Source organism: Eulemur rufifrons, chromosome 24 (genome assembly GCF_041146395.1).
Source record: "Eulemur rufifrons isolate Redbay chromosome 24, OSU_ERuf_1, whole genome shotgun sequence".
NCBI classification, from domain to species: domain Eukaryota; kingdom Metazoa; phylum Chordata; class Mammalia; order Primates; family Lemuridae; genus Eulemur; species Eulemur rufifrons.
This window is the reverse complement of record NC_091006.1, coordinates 14370896-14393889: the sequence shown is the minus strand read 5'-3', so window position 1 is coordinate 14393889 and position 22994 is coordinate 14370896. Positions and strand designations below refer to the sequence as shown.

The 22994-nt window shown below is 40.7% G+C and overlaps 1 protein-coding gene across 1 annotated transcript in view; it reads left to right on the top strand.

The window, feature by feature from the left end:
- The first annotated feature begins 6333 nt into the window (after positions 1-6333).
- NLRP5 (NLR family pyrin domain containing 5) overlaps positions 6334-22994 on the top strand; it is a 36546-nt gene continuing 19885 nt past the window's right edge. The window contains exons 1-6 of the mRNA XM_069456927.1: positions 6334-6706; positions 13652-13708; positions 15875-15931; positions 16286-17870; positions 20870-21040; positions 22350-22517. Of these exons, the coding sequence (XP_069313028.1) occupies positions 6418-6706; positions 13652-13708; positions 15875-15931; positions 16286-17870; positions 20870-21040; positions 22350-22517 (2327 nt within the window). The 5' untranslated portion in view covers positions 6334-6417. The remainder of the gene's footprint in view (positions 6707-13651; positions 13709-15874; positions 15932-16285; positions 17871-20869; positions 21041-22349; positions 22518-22994) is intronic.

Here is a 22994-nt window from a genome sequence, read left to right as displayed (position 1 = left end):
CGTGATGGATTATTTCTTGATAAGCACTTGGATTCGATTTGCTAGGATTTTATTGAGAAGTTTTGCATCTATATTCATAAGGGATATTGGTCTGTAGTTTTCTTTTTTTGTTGCATCCTTTCCTGGTTTTGGTATCAAACTTATGTTGGCTTGATAAAATATGTTGGGGAGAATTCCATGCTTCTCAATGCTGGAGACTAATTTTTGTAGGATGGGCACCAGTTCTTCTTTGTAGGTGTGGTAAAATTTGGGTGTGATCCGGGTGTGATCTGGTCCAGGGCTTTTCTTTTTGGGAAGGTTTTTTATTGCTGTTTTGGAACCCATTCTACTAAGTGAAGTATCCCAAGAATGGAAAAATAAGCACCACATGTACTCACCAGCCAATTGGTTTCCCTGATCATCACCTAAGTGCACATTTGGGAATAACACCAATTGGGTGTTGGGCAGATGTGGGTGGGGAGGGGAATGAGTGTACATAATGTACACCATTATGTACCTACATAATGAGCGCAATGCGCACTGTCTGGGGAATGGACATGCTTGAAGGTCTGACTCGGAGGGATGGGGGGCCATGGGCAATATACATAACTAGACTTTTGTACCCCCATAATATGCTGAAATAAAAAAAATAAAATAAAGCAGAACCAGCTCAGGAAAATGGAAAAAAAAGTTCAACATCAATTCGTGATTTTTAAAAAACCTTTAGCAAACATATAACAGATGACAACTTCCTTAATTTGAGAAGAGCTTCTAAAAAATAACTGCTAACATCATATTTAGTAAATATGGAGAATAGTAAAATTGGAGAATAGTAAAAGCTCATCCCCTAAAACTAAAAAGTGAGTCAAGAAAACTCACTGTCACAACTTCTATTTAACATCATACTGAAAGTCCTAGTCAGTGCAACAAGGCACGAAAAGGAAATAATAAATATAAGATTGTAAATATGGAAATAAAACTATCATTTTTACAATGTGATTGCATTTATTGAATAGGGATTCTTGTCCCCAGAGTATATTCTTTCCTGCTTTGTCAAAAATTAGGTGACTATATGAGGATGGTTCTATATTTGGATTTTCTGTTGTGTTCCAGTGGTCTGTGTCCCTGCACTTGTGCCAGTACCAGGCTGCACAGCCAAAGAAACAGTCACAAGAATAAACAGACCACCTACAGAATGGGAAAAAATTTTTGCATACTACACATCAGATAAAGGACTGATAACAACAATTATTTAGAACTCAGGAAAATGAGCAAGAAAAAATCAAACAACCCTATCAAAAAGCGGGCAAATGACATGAATAGAAACTTCTCAAAAGAAGATATAAGAATGGCTAACAAACATATGAAAAAATGCTCAACATCTCTAATCATCAGAGAAATGCAAATCAAAACCACAATGAGATATCACTTAACCCCAGTGAGAATGGCCTTTATCAAAAAATCCCAAAACAACACATGTTGGCGTGGAGGTTGCTGGTGGATTTTTATGGGTTCATTCTAAATCGGTAGTCCACCCCTAAGAAACAAACTCCCTGATTATCTATGAAGGTGTAAAGTTTGAAGATATACAATTTAAAGGTACAAAGGCCCTAAAGATTTGGAGCTCTAGCCTGGGAAGGAATGGCAGCCGAAACCAAGAACAGGGAATCGGAAGAGGTATGTTCGGTTCTGTCATTGGCTTCTTTTGAAAATGCAGATGTTCTGTGTGACTGTTGCATTGGAACAATTTGAACATAACACAAATATCGTGTTATGCATGATTTTGTCCAAGACAAGGGAGCTTTATGGAAAAAGTAGATGGAAAAACAACAGCAGCAACGTTAAAGAGTGGTCAACAGATGGCAAGTGCCGAGGATGTGGAGAAAAGGGAACCACTGATTGTACACTGTTGGTGGGAATGTAAGTTGGTACAGCCATTGTGGAAAACTGCATGGAGATTCCTCAAAAAACTAAAAATAGAATTATCATATGATCCAGCAATCCTACCTCTGGGTATATGCCCAAACGATTTAAAATTGTTATGTTCGGGGTGTGATGGCTCATGCCTGTAATCCCAGCAGTTCAGGAGGCCGAGGTGGGAGGATCACTTGTGGCCAGGAGTTCAAGACCAGCCTGGGCAACATAGTGAGACTGCATCTCTACATAAAACTTAAAAATTAGCCAGGCATGGTGGCATGTGCCTGTAGTTCTAGCTACTCAGAAAGCTGAGGCAGGAAGATCCCTTGAGTCCAGGAGTCTGAGGCTGCAGTGTGCTTTAATTGCACCACTGCATTGCAGCCTGGGTGACAGAGAAAGACCCTGTCTCTAAAAGAAAAAAAAGAAAGTAATCAGTATGTCAAAGAGGTATCTACACTCTCACCTTCATTGCAGCATTATTCACAATAGCCAAGATATGGAAACAACTTAAGTGTCCACCAACAAATGAATGGATAAAGAAAACGTGGTATAGATTCACAATGGAATACTATTCAGCCTTTAAAAAGAAGGGAATCTGTCATTTATGACAACACAGATGAACCTGGAGGACATTGTGCTAAATGAAATAAGCAAGGCACAGAAGGATAAATGTTAAATGATCTCACTTATATGTGGAATCTAAAACGATTGAACTTATAGAAGCAGAGAGCAGAAATGTGGTTACCAGAGGCTGGGAGATGGGGAAGGAGGGAATGAGGGGTTGTTGGTCAGAGGGTGCACGGTCTCAGATAGACGGGAGAAATAAGTTTTGAGATCTATTGCACAGCAGGGTGACTATAGTTAAAAACAATGTATTGTGTATTTCAAAATTGCTAAGAGAGTAAATTCCAAATGTCTTACCACAAAAAAAAAAGTATTCAAGGTGATGGATGTGTTAATTAGCTTGATTCAATCATCCCACATTGTGTACATATAACATCACATTGTACCCTATAAATATATACAATCATAATTTGTTAATTTACAATAAAATAATTTTTTTTAAATGTTAAGTACAACTTCCAGGTTGCATAGTATAAGGACACACACACACACACACACACAGAGACACACACACACACACACACACACACCCTGTTCCAGGACAACCAGGTGAATGCGGTAGCCATCCCAGGGGTCCTGATCACAGGTGTTTGAAGGGCAAGTGAAGCATCTTCACCAGTAGCAGCAGGAGCAGCACCTGTAAGTGGTGCATACAGGGGCAGAAAGCGCCTGTTCCACATCTACTCCAGGCCTGGCCACTCAGAGCCGTTGCAGCCAATGGGCAGCAACAACGTCACTGGCTCAGCGCTCCCCATAGGCCGCCACCACGTGGGCGTGGAGCTGGGCGTAGCCTTTTTATATTTCTAGTGTTGCCAGTTGGCCTGGGAGTGGGATCTGATCTTGGAGGTGAGACGAGTCGGTGTTTCTCCTGCCTTGTTCCTGCTCTCTCTCCTTTCCTTCTCTGTTGGGGATTAGAACCTATTTGTTGGGCCCTATGTTCCTCCACCCTCTCCCTTTGGGCTAGCCAGGGACCAAAGGATCCCTTCAGAGAGCAAAGTCCAATTGCCGCATTTTCCTGAAAAGCCCCACCTCCAAAACCTGTTCATTTGGGGTATTTAGGTAAATCCTTCACCCTTTCCAGACTTTAGGTCTAAAACAGAGGACAGGACAGGTGCAGTGGCTGACACCTGTAATCCTAGCACTCTGGGAGGCTGAGGGAGGAGGATCACTTGAGCTCAGGAGTTCGAGACCAGCCTGAGCCCTGAGCAAGAGTGAGACCCTGTCTCTACTAAAAATAGAAAAAATTAGCTGGGCATGGTGGCGCATGCCTGTAGTCCCAGCTACTTGGGAGGCTGAGGCAGGAGGATCTCTTGAGCCCAGGGGTTTGAGGTTGCAGTGAGCTACAGTGACACCATTGCACTCTAGCTGGGGCAACAGAGCCAGACTATCTCAGAATAAAAAATAAGTTAAAAAATAGAGGACAAAGCAGGGGGTACTGTAACTCAAACGTCAGGATCAGCTAATGCCTGGTCCATGTTTGGTGGGAGTCCAGGGGTGTTACTGTGTTAATTGTGTTAATAGTGTTAACTATAACTCACTGAAATGCCACATAATCCCCAGGGTGGTGTTTGTCTTGGTTGCAAAGTGGGGAGACTGAGCCACAGATAAATTAAATGGCTTGTCTAGGATGGCAGGCAGCGAATCAGTGTTCAAACTGATTCAAGCCCTATAATCAACCGCTTCATTCAAATTGTTCGAGACATCTGTGGAGGAAGGCGCTGCAGGAGCAGCAGGGATATAGAAGAAGCTTAGGAACAAAGTGAAAGCTTAGGTACATACATCGTGCGTCCTCAGAAAATAACCTTAACCACCAGGCTTAATTTATGCCTCGCTCCCCCCGCCCCCCCGTCCTGCCTGGATTGGAATAGTCTCCTTACCTTCTCCCCAACCTCTCCTCCCCACTCAGTTTTACAAGAGAAAGTGCCTATCCCAGGTTAATCCTCTCACCTGAGCTATAGCCCCATCCATTTGTCTTTTGGGTTTGATTTGTTGGTTCCCACCACTCTGATTTTGGGGGAAAGAAAGATGGGACGTTATAATCAGGTGTGCGGTAAAGTGCTTTTTCCCCAAACAGCAACCTATTCAACTGCACAGGACCTCAACTTTGCACTATGAAGTAAGAACAAAAACACACTTTAAACACTGATGTACATAAAGTTTAGGTGAGATGCTGTGAGTCACCTAAGGACTGAGAAAAGAGGTTGCACTCCTTGTCTCTTCTTTTTTCTTCTACCTTTGTTTATTCTTAGCTCTGAGCATATGAACTGGCTCCATCATCCCATCCAAAAAATAATGTTCCTTGACCATGCAGATCTTTTTTATGAACCTCTGAGGTTTTTGTTGCTTTTTGCAGCCATGTTGTTTCTCTAACCCCTACAGTGGATGGTTTGGTGCAACGAGGCAAATGTTTAATTCAAACTGTGCGTATAAAAGTGTTTAGATATGACAGTCTCATTCTCATTTAAATAACCTTCCCTTAATTTAGTCGCTTAACCCAATATTTGTAATCTCCATGTTTCCGGGTGTTTTTTGGTTAAATTGGGGGTGGGGGAACTACAAAATTACTCTGTGGTGAGGATGTAATCTTTTTAACATGTTCTTAGAAATAAATAGTTTTCCTTTTACCAATGTTTCTTTTCTAAATATTCATAAGAATGTGTATAATAGCATATTTTCTTGCTGCAGTTCTGTTTTGAGCAACTAGCACATAAACCTCAATGTTCCATGGTCAATAATGTTCACCCGCACCTGCTTTTTTGGTCTTTGGTGGATGGGTAATAGTGAGAATATCTCAGCTGTTTTAGTGAAATGCATCTTTGTCTATTGGTTTCTACTAAAATGTTTTTTTTTTTTTTTAATGGGAGGTGCCTCATAGTGTTAATCTGAAAAAGCAAACAACATGAGAAAGTATAAAGTGAAATGTCCTTTCCTAGTCCCCACTTAGTTCCTGCTCCCTGAGATCAGTACTCATTTTCTGCCTATCACCCAAGGATACTCTACGCGCGTGTGTGCGGCGTTAAGCATCTTACGGACTGAGGCACATTCTTGGGCTGATTGTTGAGGGTTTTTAAGGATGCAGAGTACTTCATTGTTTGAATTAGCCCAGCTGTTATTGGTCAATTCCCAACGGTCTTCAGTCTCGCTGTTTAAACAAGGCTGTGTCTAATGATATTTGCGTTTAACCCATTGGCACACTAGAAAAAATTTTTTTCCTTGGGGCCATGTAGTTTTATTACGAAAGTAGAACAAAAACTTCAAAAACAAAATGATCCTTACTTATTTAATGAAAATTTTGTTATTCTTTGTTTTCTATGTGTGAGTTATATGCAACTTGAAAAACAGACCTTGCAGCTCCCTAGGTGAAGACACGTATTCTTCCAATCCATGTAAATTCAACATCAGATAACTTGCAAATATTAGCTTAGTTTATACCAAAATTGTTTCTTGTGTTTATATAAACCGATCTTGTATTAACAGGCATAATGGAAATCAACTAATCTAAAAATTAAAAACTGGTTCTCAGTAACTGGGAGGAACCTGCTCTCCAGTGTCATTGAGTATGATGTCCTAGCCAAGAGGATTTCACGGCATGTATATAGAATCTATTTCCATGCCAGGTGCTGTTTTGGCAACTAAGGGTACAGACAGCAAAATATCTGAACTTATATTTTGGTAACAGGATAGATATGGCAACTATGGTTTTGTCTATGAAGAACTGAAAAGGAGCAGAGAATGTTGCTCATCTGTCGAGTTGATTGCGGTTCATTGTATGAGCTTGAAAATTTGCTGCAAGATTCTATTTAGTATCTTGTCACTCTTCCCACAGGTCCCATTCACTCCACATTACCAAAGAATCCACTTTTCCACCAAAACCTGAGCTTTCAACCTTGCATCAGGATGGCAGAGGACAAACCATCCTCCTTTTCCATCGATGGACTGCAATGGTGTCTCAAGGAGCTAGACAAGGAAGAATTTCAGACATTTAAGGAATTACTAAAGAAAAAGTCTTCTGAATCGACAACGTGCTCTATTCCATTGGTTGAAGTTGATAACGCTGATGTGGAACGTTTAGTCTTCCTCTTGCATGAGTATTATGTAGGACCTCATGCCTTGGAAATGTCCATTAACATCTTTGAAGAGATGAACCTGCCAACACTCTCTGAGAAAGCAAAGGATGAGATGAAAAGTGAGTAACAATTTGGGGCAGGAGAGAAAAGGGATGATCCCAAGTTCTCACAGGAATGGGGAGGGTGTCATTGTTGTGTAATTGTGTCCACCTCTGCAGCGAGAGTCTGAACTGTGAGAAGCACCTCCTTGGTCATCCTCACTGGCTGGAAATTAGTGTAGTCTCTAGCCTGTGAAATGATGCAGAAGGAGAAACAGGTAGATGATTCCTCTACCCAGATGGAATTCAGTTGAAGTTAATAGGATTTGGAGCATGAGTGGTAAGCTTGAGTTCTGGAACTGTCACTTGTTACTCCTGACTTTGGGCACATCTCCTCTTATTCTGACCCTTGGATTCCCCATCTTGGAACAGGAGCTGTGATATCTAGCATATGTACCATTGTAAAGGTTTGACAGGATAACATAGAAAGTGGGTAATAAAGCTTTGTTCCCTTATTAAGAACACTAATAGTTCAGTTGAGGTGAGGGATGGGTCTGCCACTCAGCTCTGGGGTGAAGAACTGAGGTTCAAGGCACAGATTGAAGGATTGGCCTTGCTTAGACTGTTGGTCCCCATATTACAGCAATGGACTAGATCAGACTGTGTGATTATCGTAGGGTATTTAGGAGAAAGACCATTTTTTTTAAAAAAAAGTTCTAAGTAAAGTATCTAAAGAATGGAAAAATACCACATGTACTCACTATTAAAGTGGAACTAACTGATGAGCACACATGTGCACAGAGGGAAGTAAAACTCAGTGGAAATCAAGCAGGGGATGGACGGAAACCTACCTAACAGGTACGATGAACACTATCTGGGTGACAGGCCATATAACCAAAAACATTTTTACCCCCACAATACTTTTAAATAAAAAATAAATAAAATTAAAAAAATTAAAGTTCCTTTATCAGGAGAAAAATCTCTCTTCAGCTATAGACCGAAAAATTAAAGCTTCCCGTGATTGAGGGGCCAGGTCAGCCCTTCATGCCATAGGTGTTACACACCTGCTCATCAGCCGTTCAGATGAAGCTTTCGGCTTCAACTCCAGAGGACTTGAAGGGCTATTTCTTCCAAACCTTGGAAATGCCCTGTGTGGAAGACATGTTGGTGGTATTCACAGGAGGTGAGGGTATAAAAATTACAGTGCTACATAAACATGGCACAAGATCCAAAAGTTATACAGAAGAAACAATAAAAAGTACATCTTCTTTTCCTTCCTGTGCGCCATCCAGTATATTCTCCGAAGACAAACACTGACAGCAGATACTTGGATATACTTTCACAAATATCCTAGGTATTTACTATCATTTATTTTCCTGTACACAATCGTAGTATACTATAGACATCATTTTCTCCCACCTTTTTTTTACTTGTACCTTGAGGACTATTCATATTAACACATATTGTCTTGTCGACTGTGAAATCTAACACCTAGAAAGAGTCCAAACTGCCTTCATTTTGATATAGTTTTGTTCACTTGATTGTAATTTTGATGTGAATTTCCTTGATCACATTCAGAATCTTCATGTGCTTACTGGCCATTATATCTTCAGAGAAATGTATATTCAAATCATTTGCCTATTTTTATTATTGAGTTGTAATACTACTTTATGCTGGATGCTAGACCCTTAGCAGATACATAATTTGAAAATATATTCTCCCATTCTCTTGGTTGTCTTTTCACTTTCTTGATAGTGTTCTTTGAAGCACAAAAGGTTTTAATTTTTACAAAGGCAAATTTGTTTATTTGATTTCTTGTGCTCTTGGTGCCATATCTAAAAAAGCCTCACCCAAGATCAGGTTTACACCAATATTTTTTTTTAATTCAGGGTATTGTGGGGGTACAAACATTTTGGTTACATGAAACACATTTGCCTCACTCAAGCCAGGGCCACAAGTGTGTCCTTCTCCCATACAGTGCACCCCATCTCCATTAGCTGTGGGTTTACCCACCCCACCCACTCTATCCCCCACCCCCCATTACCCCTACCTGACTGGCACCCAGTGAGTATTACTACCATGTGAGCACCTTAGTGTTGATTAGTTAGTACCAATTGGGTGGCGAGTACATGTGGTACATGTTTTTTCATCCTTGTGATACCTCACTTTGAAGGATGGGCTCAATCTCTATCCAGGATAATATAAGAGGTGCTAGATCACCATTGTTTTTTGTAGTTGAGTAGTATTCCATGGTATACATATACCACATTTTATTCATCCACTCATGTATTGATGGGCATTTGCGTTGTTTCCACATCTTTGCAATTGTAAACTGTGCTCCTGTAAACATTGGAGTGCAGATGTCTTTATTATAGAATGTCTTTTTTCCCCTTTGAATAGATGCCTAGTAGTGGGATTGCTGGATCAAATGGTATTTCTATTTCTAGCTCTTTGAGTTATCTCCAAATTACTTTCCACAGGGGTTGTACTAATTTGCAGTCCCACCAGCAGTGTATGAGTGATCCAATCTCTCCTCATCCATACCAGCATTTGTTATTTTGGGACTTTTTGATAGAGGCCATTCTCACTGGAGTTAGGTGATATCTCATTGTGGTTTTGATTTGCATTTCACTAATGATTAGAGATGTTGAACACTTTTTTATATGTTTGCTGGCCGTTATTCTGTTGTCTTTTGAAAAGTTTTTGTTCATGTCTGTTCATTTATTGATGGGGTTGTTTGATTTTTTTCTTGTCGATTTTCTTAAGTTCTATATAGGCTCTTGTTATCAGCCCTTTATTGGATGTGTAGAAAGCAAATATTTTCTCCCATTCTGTAGGTTATCTATTTGCTCTAAGGACAGCTTCCTTGGCTGTGCAGAAGCTTTTTAATTTGATCAGATCCCATTTGTTTATTTTTGTTGCTGCTCTGATTGCTTTGGGGGTCCATAAATTCTTTACCTAGGTGATGTCTAAAAGAGTCTTCCCAAATTTTCTTCCAGAATTCTTAAGATTTCATGCCTTAGGTGTAAGTCTATTATCCAACATGAGTTGCTTTTTGTGAGAGGTGGGGATCCAGTTTCAGTCTTCCACATGCGGATATACAGCTTTCCTAGTACCATTTATTGCATAGAGATTCTTTTCCCCAATGTATACTTTTGTCTGCTGTGTCAAAGATTAGATGACAATATGAGGATGATTTTATATCTGGGATCTCTGTCCTATTCCAAAGGTCTGTATCTCTGTTCTTGTGCCAGTACCATGCTGTTTTCGTTACTATAGCCTTATAGTAAAGATTGAAATCTGGCAGACTGATGCCTTCCATTTTTTTCTTTTCGCTTTAGATTGCTTTGGCTATACAAGGTCTTCTATGGTTCCAAAGCATAGAATTATTTTTTCTAAATCTGTAAAGAATGATGGTGGAATTTCAATAGGGATTGCATTAATTCTGTAGATCACTTTAGGTAGAATGGACATTTTAACAATATTGATTCTACCAATTCCTGAGCATGGTAGGGATTTCCATCTGTGCACATTGTCTACAATTTCTTTTCTCAATGTTTCGTAGTTCTCCCTATAAATATCTCTCACCTCCTTCATTAAATATATTCCTAAATATTTAAATTTCTTTGATGCTGTTGTGAAAGGTGTTGTGTCTTTGATTTGATTTTCAGCTTGACTGTTATTGGCATATATGAATGCCACTGATTTGTGTGCACTTATTTTGTATCCTGAAACTTTATTAAATTCGTTTATCAATTCCAGGAGTCTCTTGGCTGAATGCTTGGGATTTTCTAGGTATAATATATTATCAGCAAAGAGCGAGAGTTTGACCTCTTCTGCCCTGATTCAGACACCCTTAATTCCCTTCTCTTGTCTGATTGCTCTGGCAAGGACTTCCAGCACTATGTTGAATAGAAGTGGGGATAGTGGGCAACCTTGTCTGGTTCCAGTTCTAAGCGGGAATGCTTTCACTTTTTCCCCATTCAATACGATATTGGTCATGGGTTTCTCATCTATGGTGTTAATCATTTTAAGGAATGTCCCATCTATGCCTATTTTGTTGAGGGTTTTTATCAAAAAAGTGTCCTGGATTTTATCAAATGCTTTTTCTGCATCTATTGAGAGAATCATATGGTCTTTGTTCTTTTATTTATGTGGTAAATTACATTTATAGATTTGCATATGTTGAACCAGCCTTGTATCCCTGGGATAAAGCCCACCTGGTTGTGGTGAATTATTTTTTTTTTTCATGTGCTATTGGATTTGGTTTACTAACATTTTGTTGAGAATTTTTGCATCTATACTCATGGGGGATATTGGTCTGTAGTTTTCTTTTTTTGCTACATCCTTTCCTGGCTTTGGTATCAAGGTGATATTGGCTTCATAGAATGAGCTGAGGAGGACACTATCTTTGTCAATGTTTTGCGATAATTTCAACAGTGTAGGTATGAGTTCTTCTTTGTATGTTTGGTAAAATTTGGGTGTAAACCCATCTGGTCCGGGACTGTTTTTTTTTTTTTGGTGAAGATTTTTTTATTGCTGCTCCAATTTCTGTGCTTGATATTGGTCTGTTCAGGAGTTTTATTTCCTCCTGATTGAGCTTGGGGAGGTTGTGTGTTTCCAAGAATTTGTCCACTTCCTCCACATTTTATAGCTTTTGGGCATATATATTTTTATAGTATTCAAAGATAATGTTTTGTATTTCTGTGATGTCTGTAGTGACCTCTCCTTTTTCATTTCTGATTGAGTTTATTAAAGTTCTTTCCTTTCTAGTTCCTGTAAATCTAGCAAGAGGGCTATCAATTTTGTTTATCTTTTCAAGAAACCAGCTTTTGGTTTTATTGATCTTCTGTATAGTTCTTTTATTCTCAATTTCATTTAGTTCTGCTCTAATCTTAGTTATTTCCTTTCTTCTGGTAGATTTAGAATTAATTTGCTCTTCCTTTTCCAGTTCCTTGAGACAGTTCATTAGTTTGTTGATTTGTGAGCTTTCTGTCTTTTGGATGTGAGCATTTAATGCTGTTAGTTTTCCTCTTAGGAATGCTTTTGCAGTATCCCACAGGTTTTGATAACTTGTGTCCCCATTATCATTTAATTCGAAGAATATTTTGATCTCCATTTGAAACTTTCTTCACTCAGAAGTCATTTAGCAATACATTGTTTAATTTCCGTGACTTTGTGAAGCGGTAAGCATTTCTGTTGGAATTGATCTCTAGTTTTATACCACTATGGTCTGAGAAGATACATGGTGCAATTTCTATTTTTTTAAATTTCTTGAGGTCTGATTTGTGGCCTAGGATGTTGATTTTGGAGAAAGTTCCATGAGGTGATAAGAAGAATGTATATTCGGCTTTATTTGGGTGGAATGTTCTGTAGATGTCTGTTAGACCCATTTGTTCTAGAGCTCTGTTTAAGTCTATTATTTCTTTGCTTATTTTTTGTTTGGAGAATCTGTCCATTTCAGACAGTGGGGTGTTGAAATCCCCCACTACTATGGCATTACTGTTTATCATGCTATTTAGTTCATACAGGGTTTACTTTACATATCTGGGTGCTCCTGTGTTGGGTGCATAGATACTAAGAATTGTTAAGTCGTCTTGTTGGATTTTTCCTTTCACCATTATGTAGTGACCATCTTTGTCTTTCTTTACTCTTGCTATTTTAAAATTTATGCTGTCTGAAATAGGAATCACCACAGTCTCCAGACTTCGCAATCCTATCTCCCATTCACCTTTTTTTTCCCTCCTCTGTGTTATGTGTCCCACGCTGTTTCTCTGCAGTTTCACAACGCTATTCTTGCAGGCAAGTGATCCTCTCCTGCATGGCAGACCTAGTTCTTCACCTCTTTCTCTGGGAACAGAGAACCAGGAGGCCACCTTTACTCCACCATTTTTCCTTCTCCCCCTACGCCAATATTTTTTAAGGGTTTTATAGTCATAGCTCTTAAAATCATTTAGGTCTTTGATCCATTTTGAGTTAACTTTTCTGTATGGCATGAGGTGTAGGGGGGTCCATTTTCATTGTTTTGCATGTGGATATTCAATTGTTCCAGCAACATGTGTTGAAAGGACTATTCTGTCCCATTAAATTTCCTAGGCATTCCTATGTGAAATCATAGATGTATGAGTTTATTTTTGAACTCTCAATTAGCTCCCATTGATCTGTATATGTATTCTTGTGCCAGTACCACACTGACTTAATTACTATTGCTTTATAGTAAGTTTTGAAATCAGAAAGTATGATTCTCCACCTTCAAGCCTTTTTTTTTTTTTTTTTTTTTTTTCTGTTCTGGGTCCCTTAGATTTCCATATGAATTTTACAATGAGCTTGACAATAGTCTTCCAAGCCAGGTACACAGGATGGTCTTTGCATTTATTTAGGATGTTTTTAATTTCTTTCAATTATATTTTGTTATCTTCAGTATACATTTCATTTTTTAAATTTATTCCTAAATATTTTTATCCTAATGTAAATGGAATTGTTTTTTGAGACAGTCTTGCTCTGTTGCCCTGGCTAGAGTGCAGTGGTGCCATCATAAATCACCGCAACCTCAAACTCCTGGGCTCAAGTGATCCTCCTGCCTCAGCCTCCTGAGTAGCTGGGACTACAGGCATGCACCACTGCACTCTGCTAATTTTTCTATTTTTAGTAGAGACAGGGGTCTCACTCTTGCTCAGGCTCAAACGCCCAACCTCAAGCAATCCTCCTGCCTCACCCTCCCAGAGTGCTAGGATTATAGGCGTGAGCCACCATGCCTGGCCTGGAATTGTTTTATTAATGTCATTTGTTTATTGCTAGTGTATAGAGATAATTTTGGTTGTGAATCTTCTAATTTTGAATCTCATGCTCATTGTACTAGTTCACTCTTCCCTTTTGTTGAGTTGATGGTTGCCATGTTCCAAAAGGGTCAGAAGATGAAATATAACATGATGAAGCTTATCTCAGGATTTTGTGGGGTGTCTGATATCTCTGATTTGAATAATAAATTAAATATGTTGAAGCTTATTCTCCTCTCCTCTTTTCCAGAAATTTCACAAGCTATGGAAATAGGTGGTGCCACAGAGGCAGACACAGAAAGACAAGGTGAAGAAAATTGATTTACTCACTTGTTGCCATCCTGGAGGGAAGTTGAGTGAAGGAAGCTCATGTAGTTTAGGTAGCAGGGGGTCTACTTTCCCTTTCTTCATCCTCATTCATCTCTGTCCGTCCCTTCCCTAAGCACTCTTGAGATCAGCACACGGACAGAGCCATGCCTGCCATTGTGATTACCTAGTTTTTTATAGCTTAATTTTCAATTGGCAAATAATAATTGCATATATTTAGGGGTACAATGTGATGTTTCAATATGTGTATACATTATACAATGGTAAAATCAGGCTAAATAACACACCTATCACCTCAAATATTTATCATTTCTTTGTTGTGAGAATATCTAAAATCCTTTCAGCTATTTTGAAATATACATTATTAACTGTAGCCACTTTGCTGTGCACTAGACCAGAACTTATTCCTCCTAACTGTAGCTTTTTACCTGTTGTCTGATGTCTCCCCACCCTCCCCCAGCCCTGTGTAACCACCATCCTAATCTGCTTCTGAGTTCTACTTTTTTAGACCCCACATATAAGTGAGATAATACAGTATTTGGTTCTCTATGCCTGTCTTATTTCACTTGCCATAATGTCCTCTAGGTTCATCCGTGTTGTCACAAATGACAGAATTTTCTGGTTATTTAGGCTGAATGGTATTCTACTGGGTATATACACCGCATTTTTGAAATTCAGCCATTGATGAAAGCTTAGGTTGTTTCCATATTTTGGCTATTGTGAATAATGCCACGATGAACATGGAAGTGCAGACATCTCTTCCACATCCTGATTTCAATTCCTTTGAGTATATAGCCATAGTGGAATTGCTGGGTCATATGGTGATTGTTAGCTTTTTGAGGAACCTCCATACTGTATTCCAAAATGATGATATGAATTTACAATATCACCAATAGTGTATAAGAGTTTTTTTATGAAAACAAATTCTAAGACCCACAATTCTATTGCAATCACACATCAAGCACAAGCTTGTTTGATCGGTTCTAAACATGGAGTGAAAGTAGTCAAGTGTTCAAAATTAGATTTTTTTCTTAATTCCTATTAACAAGTATTTAGTGAATAACTACCACTTAAAGAACTGTGATGGATATATACAATAAGAAAACTATTTTTTGTCTCCATGACATAGATACTCCAAAGTTCTATATTAAGTAAACAGATATAAAATGATGGCATGATCCAAGGTGCTATGGCTGTATGAAATGGGATTTGAATAGTCAAGTATTAATAAGATCAGACTTCCCTGAGAAAATGTTGCTTGAGGCTTTTTAAATTGAGATATAACTCCCATACCATAAAGTCTACCCTTTTAAAGTATAAAACTTGATGGATTTTGGAATATTTGTAGGGTTATCCAACCATCACCACCACCTAATTCCAGAACATTTTCCTCTCCCAAAGAGAAAACCTGTACCTATTAGCAGTCACTCCCATTCCCTCTCCCACCGACTCCTAGATGACCACTAATCTGTCATCTATCTTTATGAATTTGCCTATTCTGGATCTTTCATATAAATAGAATCATAAATATGTGGCCTTTTGTGACTAGCTTCTTTCATTTAGCATGTTTTCAAAGTTCATCTGTGTTGAAGCATGTATCAGCATTTCCATTTTCGTTGCTGAGTAATATATGACAGAATTCACATTTGAATCCTGTGTCTGACTCAAGATCCTTAATTCTTTTTATTTTTTAAGACAGGATGTCTTTGTCACCCAGGCTGGAGGGCAGTGGCTATTCACAGGCACCACTGTAGCTCACTGCAGCCTCAAACTCCTGGGCTCAAGTGATCCTCTTGCCTCAGCCTCCCAAGCAGCTGGGACTACTGCATGCATCACCACACCGAGCTCTAAGATATCCTAAGATCTAAGATCTTAGGAGTGGGAGACACTCCTAAGAGTAAAGAGGAGAAATAAGGCTAGAACCAATATGTTGAAATAAGGCTAGAACCCCCTCAATGTTGAGTTTTTGCTCATTGTACTAGTACACTTTGCCCTATTTGCTGAGCCAGTGGTTGCCTTGTTCCAAACTAGCAGACGATTAAGTATGGCATGACTAAGCTTATCTTAGGGGCTTTAGGGGTGTCTGACATTTCTGATTTAAATAATAAACATAAGTATGTTTATTCTTCTCCTTTCTCTTTTCCAGAAATTTCACAAGCTATAGAACAAGGTGGTGCCACAGCAGCAGAGACAAAAGAACAAGGTGAAGAAAACAGATTTATTCATTTGTTGCCATCCTGGAAGGAAGTAGGGTGAAAGAAATCCATTTAGTTTAAGTGGCGAGGTCCACTGGAGACAATAAGCTAACAAATATGTAGTGCGTCAGGTTGGAAGGACAAGTGGACACTCTCAAGGAAGTGGCCTTTGGAAGGGGGATGAGGCTGGTTTACAGCACATCACTGGGAAGTGATGAAAGACAGAGCCTGTCTGGCTTGGCACACCCACTGATTCTGGGTCTAGGGTTTTTGTCGTGTCCTATTTTTACTAAAATCCAGACTCTCTTCAAATTCTTTCCTGCTTTTTTCCTCTACCTTCTCTGGTCTGACTTTGGACCAAGGAGGTGACAGGTGGGACTACAAGCACCACGTGATGACCAAATTCTCCACGAAGATGGATGTTGACCATAGTCCTGAAAAATCTGCTTCTGACTGGAGGGAAATGCAAATGATGCTGGCTGGTGCTTTCAAACCAGACCAGAGGGGCTTCCAGCCCCGCACCGTGGTTCTGCATGGAAAATCGGGAATTGGGAAATCAGCTTTGGCCAGAAGGATCATGCTGTGCTGGGCACAAGGTGACCTCTACCAGGGCATGTTCTCCTACGTCTTCTTTCTCCACACTAGAGATCTACAATGGAGGAGGGAGAGCAGTTTTGCAGAGTTGATTTCCAAGGAGTGGCCGGACTCCCAGGCTCCGGTGATGGAGATCATGTCCCAGCCGGAACGGCTCTTGTTTGTTGTTGACAGTTTTGATGACCTGGACTCTGCCCTCAAAGGTAACACAAAGCTCTGTGGAGACTGGGCCAAGAAGCAACCCACGTCTGTCCTGATACACAGTCTGCTGAAGAAAGTCCTGCTCCCTGCATCCTCCCTGATAGTCACCGTCAGCAACGTGGCCGTGGACAAGCTCAAATCGGTGGTCGTGGCTCCCCGTTACCTGTTGGTTGGAGGGATCTCGGTGGAAAGGAGGTTTCAATTATTGCTGAAGCACGTTTCCAGTGAGCACCAAAGGATGGAGATCTTACGTCTGATGGAGAGCTGTCATCTGCTGGACCAGTGCCAGGTCTTCACCGTGCACTCGCTGATCTGCGCGACTTTGCTGCTGTGCAAGGCGGGCGGGGAGCGCGTTGTCCCCATTTCCCTCACTTTCACTGGCCTGTACGCCACTTTTGTGTTCTATCAGCTCACTCCGCAAGAGACATCCCGGCGCTGTCTCAATCAGGAAGAAAGAGCCGTCCTGAAGAGCTTGTGCCGCATGGCGGTGGCGGGAATGTGGGACATGAAGTCTGCCTTTGACAATGACGACCTCGCGGTTCATGGACTAAGGGAGTCTGAGCTCACCGCTCTGTTTCACATGAACATCCTGGTCCAAGACAGCCACTGCGAGGGGTATTATACTTTCTTCCACCTCAGCCTCCAGGAGTTTTGTGCCGCCTTGTACTATGTCTTGGAGGGATTGGAAAGAGAGCCGAATCTCTGCCCTCTGTTCACTGAGAAGCTAAAGAGTTTGGTGCAGCCTAAACAAGCAGCCTTCAGCTTCCACTTGCTCCAGATGAAGCGTTTCCTGTTTGGCCTCATGAGCAAAGAAGTGCTGAGGGCCCTGGAGGTTCTGCTGGGCTGTCCCATTGCCCTGACGGTAAAGCAGACACTCCTGCACTGGGTCTCTCTTTTAGGTCTGTGGAGCAAACACACCATCCCGGTAGACATCCTGGACGCCTTCCACTGTCTTTTCGAGACACAAGATGAAGAATTTGTTCACTCGGCACTGAGCAGCTTCCAAGATGTGTGGCTTGCGATTCACCAGAACATGGACTTAGTAGTCTCTTCTTTCTGTCTCCAGCATTGTTGCTATTTACGGAGAATTCGGGTGGAAGTCAAAGAGAGCATGACAAAGGATGGGAAGGCGTGGCCTATGCTTCCCCGGTGGTAAGTACCCCTGCAGTTTTATTCTATACCATCTGCCGAGCCTATTGCTAGGATTTGACAAGACTTCCAGAAATGTCGGGGTCCCAGATAATTCTTTTAGGATGAACCACCCAGATGTGGTCCAGCTGGCTAAAATGACAGGCCCGACTTCGGCTCATTGTCAGTGGCCAGTAAGCTCTTTCAAAATATCAGGCTCCTCCCAAGACTGTGAAAGGAAAGACTCTGGGTTTGGAACCCAGGAGTATGTGGGGCTTTTCTTTTTAAAAGCTGCTCCTATCAACATGATCATTCCTATGTCTGAACTGCTTGTGTCGTGTGGGCTCCAGAGCAGTACTGTCCAGCATAACTTTCTGCAAGGATGAAAATGTTTCCTAACGCCTGTCCAACAGCGTAGCCACCAGCCCACGCGTGCCTGTTGAGCATTTGAAATGTGAGACTGAGGAGGTGAAGCTTTAATTTTATTCCCTTTCAACTTATTTATATTTAGCCCCATGTAGCTGGTGCATACTGAAGAGTGCAGGTCTAGAAAATATCCTTCCCTGGACTGTCTGAATTCCATCCTTTCATTATCCGCAATAGTACCCTAGTCGAGAATGTGAGCTAGCCCCAAGCAGTGGCGTGTACCTGTAGTTCGAGCTTCTTGGGAGACTGAGGCAGTTAGGATCGCTTGAGCCCAGGAATTCAAGGCTGCAGTGCATTATGATCCTATCTGTTGAATAGCCACTGTACCCCAGCCTCCTGGGCAACACAGTGAGAACCTCATCTCTTTAAAAAAAAAAATAAACAACAACAACAAAAACATAACTTAGCCAGGTGTGGTGGCATGCACTGGCAGTCCCAGCTACTTGGGAGGCTGAGACTCACTTGAGCCCAGGAGCTGGAGTCTAGCCTGGGCAACATAGCAAGACCCCAGTCTCAAAAAAAAAAAAAATATATATATATATATACGTACATATGGACATTGCTACGCCTCTATCAGTATTTATATCCCAGGCCTGCTGCTTCTGAGCAGTGTGACCTCAGGAATGTTACTTAACTGCTCTGTGCCTTAGTTTCTTCATCTGTAAAACAGCGGTAATGGCATCTCCCTATCAGTGCTTTAGGAGCTAAAGCACTTAGGAACCATGCCTGGCACTTAAACAGGGAGTGGCCAATGATGCTGTCAGAGCTAAACCAGCCACCAGTATATACTGGCAAAGAACACTGAGAAAATCTGATTTTTAATTTTAGCTCTGCTGCCTACAAGCCCTGTGGCCATCTAAAATAAGGGGGAAATGGCGCCACCCTCAGGTTTAAAACAGCATCAAATTCTCATACCAATGGAGTCCGGCACAGCATGTGGTATATGCCAAGGCCTTGATAAAATGGCAGTGACTCTTGGTAAGAAAACAATTACACGCTGAAGCCTTCTTTGTTAGAAGAGGAGCTTACGTCAGTGCGGAAAGAAAGAGCACCTTGCCTGTTGCCTTGTTCTGTCCTTTCCATAGCCAGGGGAGTCCGCAGCCTGGGCAGTTTCCTGTAGATTGGCTGAAAATGTGTACAAATACAGGCTAAGCCCTGAGCTGGCTATATTTACATACAATCACAAAAATCACAGCCACTGTGTGTTAATGAGCACTGTTACACACTTACCACTGTTTTCTTTTTTATTTTTAATTGACAAATATATATATTTATGGGGCACTATGTGATGGTTTGGTATACGTATACATTGTAGAGTAATTAAATCAAGCCAATTAACATATCCATCACCTCACCTTTGCATAATATTTTTGTGATGAGAACATTTTTAAACTGCCCTTTTAGCGATTTTAAGATAATACACTGCTATTAACTAGGATCAGCGTGCTGTGCAATATATCATTCAAACTTATTCCTCCTAACTGAAACTTTGTACACTTCAACCAATATCTCCCCACTCTCCCCTTCCCAACCTCTGGTGACTACTATTTCACTCTCTGCTTACGGGAATTTGATATTTTTAGATTCTACATGTAAGTGAGATCATACAATGTTTGTTTTTCTGTGTACCTGGTTGATTTCACTTGGCCTAATGTACTCTAGTTTCACTCATTTTTATTTATTCTTCAGGGCAAACCTGTGAGATAGGTCAGCACCCTGTTCGCAAATGTGGAAATGTGTAAACTCAGAGGTGAAATGACAGCCAGCGAGCAGGAGACCGACTTTTACGTGTACAACACAGTATTGACTATAGGTGCCGCGTTGTACAGCGGATCTTTGGAGCTTTCCCACCTTGCACAACTGAAACTTCATACTCACTGAGCAGTAACTGTTTCCCCCTCCCCTCTGGAAATCACCATTCCACTTTCTGCTTCTATGAGTTTGACCATTCTAGGTATTTCACAGAAGTAGAATCATGTAGTATTTGCCCTTCTATGACTGACGGGTGTCACTTAGCATAATGTCCTCCAGCCTGGTACGTTTTGTCAAAAATGGAGGGCTCTCCCTCGTTAAGGCTGAATAATAATAAGTAAGGCTAAATACAATGTGGCTGATCAGCCGCATTTTCCTTATCCATTCATGCACTGATGGACACTTGGGTTGTTTCCACATCTGAGCTATTGTTAATATCATTGCAATGAATGTGGCAGAGCAAATATCTCTTTAGCATTCCAATTTCAGTTCTTTGAGGTTTATGCACAGAAGAGGGATCACTACCTGAGGAAGCTCCACACTGTTTTCCATAGTGGTTACATAATTTTACATTCAAGGGGGAGCTAGAATTTAAGCAAGAAACTGATTCAAGAGCTGGCAGCTCCTAATCATGCTAGTATACCCCCTGGGGTATCAGAATATTTATGAAGTAGTGTGGATATAGAGCCAGTCATGCAAAGCACAAGGTGGTACCCACTAGATTGGCCTCAGAGCCTCTAAAGCCATCTCTGTCTTCTGTATGCTGGTTCCTCCCCTAACATGGAAGTAGCTCGTGTTAGAGTCCATTCCATGGAAGCACATGTTTGTTTCTCTCTCTGACGTAGGGTGATGGGTAAGGTCCTCACTGATCAGCAGTGGGAAAATTTCTGCCACGTGCTCTGCAACCACCCAACCCTGCAACAACTCCACCTGGGCACCAGCATCCTGAGTGAATCGGCCATGAAGAAACTCTGCACCATGCTGGAGAGTCCAACCTGTACAATACAGAAGCTAATGTAAGAAAATCCCTTCCTGTCACCCCTCCCCCACAGCCCTTCCCCATCTACTGAGAGAAGACCCATCTATAACCCCACAAACATATTCTATGAAAGATACAGGAATAAAGTTTCCAAAAGCACAAAATGGAAAGTGACTAAAGACCCTGTTGAAGGGTTTACTGAAACAGGTTCATTTACTCAGGGTTTTGAAGGATGAGTAGGAGTTGGCTGGTAGGGAAAAGGTGAGGGAAGCTCATCTCAGGCAAACAGTAGAACATGAGGCAATAGCAAGATCAAAATGTGTGTTTTGTGAGATGCTTTTAGGCTAATTAATAAGGTAGCAAATATATGAACACCTAATAACACTGGGTCTATTGTGGAACCCAGGACACTGTACCAAGCACCTGGAGTAGGAGGTATGAAGTGCTAGTTCTACTTCACACAAAAGTTCTACTCTTTACTTTTCCCTCCAAGACCAAGTGAAGTCCCCATGATGCCCAAGAGTAGAGCACATCAAGTTCTTGGTTACAAACATCTTCCCCTCCTTGTCCTTCTTTCTATAAGCGGTTTCCTTAAGCTGGGATGTACCAAGGAACTTGGTGATCCCAGAATAACAAATAATTCCCCGTCCACCTTAAATCCTACACCAAATGTAATTTCTCTTTCAGTTATCTTAAATGTTTTCCCCTACCCCACAGCTTCCACTCCATTAGCCATCCTGTTTTAGCTCCTATTGTGCACTACAATTTGCCTTAATCTGTGTCCTCCCTGTATTTAATACAATTGTATTAATAATTAATACATGATAATGGTAGAGAGATTCAGGAAGTACAAAGGGATTTAAGTCATTCATCTCATAATGACTTTTTGGTCAGTGATGGACCATATATGTTGCAGTGGTCACATAAGATTACCATACTGCATTTTTACTGTAGCTTTTCTATGTTTAGACATAAAAACGCCACCATGTTACACTTGCCTGCGGTATTCAGTGCAGTCACGAATATGTATCTCTCTGTGGCCTGTCCCATTCTCAATGGACTCTATATCTCATGCTTAAGCAATAATTCTTTTGTTTGACTCCTTATCGAATGTGTCTCCCACTAGATCAAGCTCCACAAAGGCAAGGATTGTTAGTATTGTCTAATACTCTATTCTCAGTGCCTGGCACATCATAGATGCTCAAATATTTGTTGCTTTAAGATTCAATACAAATAATGAGAAACTTGAAAGTTAGAATGGGAAAAGGATGAGAAGGAAAAATAAGGATGCAGCTAAATGTCACCAGCATGTAAGTCATCTCCTCAATTTTTTACATCTTCTACAGATTGAGAGATACACAGATTGTATCTGGTCTCCGACATCTCTGGCATGTTCTTATCAGCAACCATCACATAAAATACCTCAACTTGGGAAACACCTACCTGAAGGATGAAGATGTAAAAACAGCATGTGAAGCATTAAAACACCCAAATTGTCTCCTAGAGTCTTTGAGGTGAGTCTTGGGTAGGGTTTATGCCTCTTGTTTCTTTGCTTGTTTTTACTTTTTATTTTGACATAATTACAGAAAGTTACAAAAATACTAGAATTGGAAAGGTGGAAAAGTTCTGGTGGTAGATGGTGTTGATGGTTGGACAACAATGAGTTTAATGCCACTGGACTGTATACTTAAAAATAATTAAAATAGTAAATTTTGTTATAAATATTTTATCACCATAAATAACTTGCAACATTTCATAAAAATTAAAATATTGCAGAGAGGTCACATGTACCCTCCAGGCAGTTTCTCCCAATGGTTACATCTTGCATAACTACCACACAATATAAAAACCAGGCCATCGATGCTGGTACAATGCCTGTACTTCATCCTGTGTCATTTTATCACACGTGTAGACTTGTGTAATGTGCACAGTATCACCAAGATACCGTGACGTCACCCTCATGCTCTCTCTTTGTAGTCACACCATTCCTA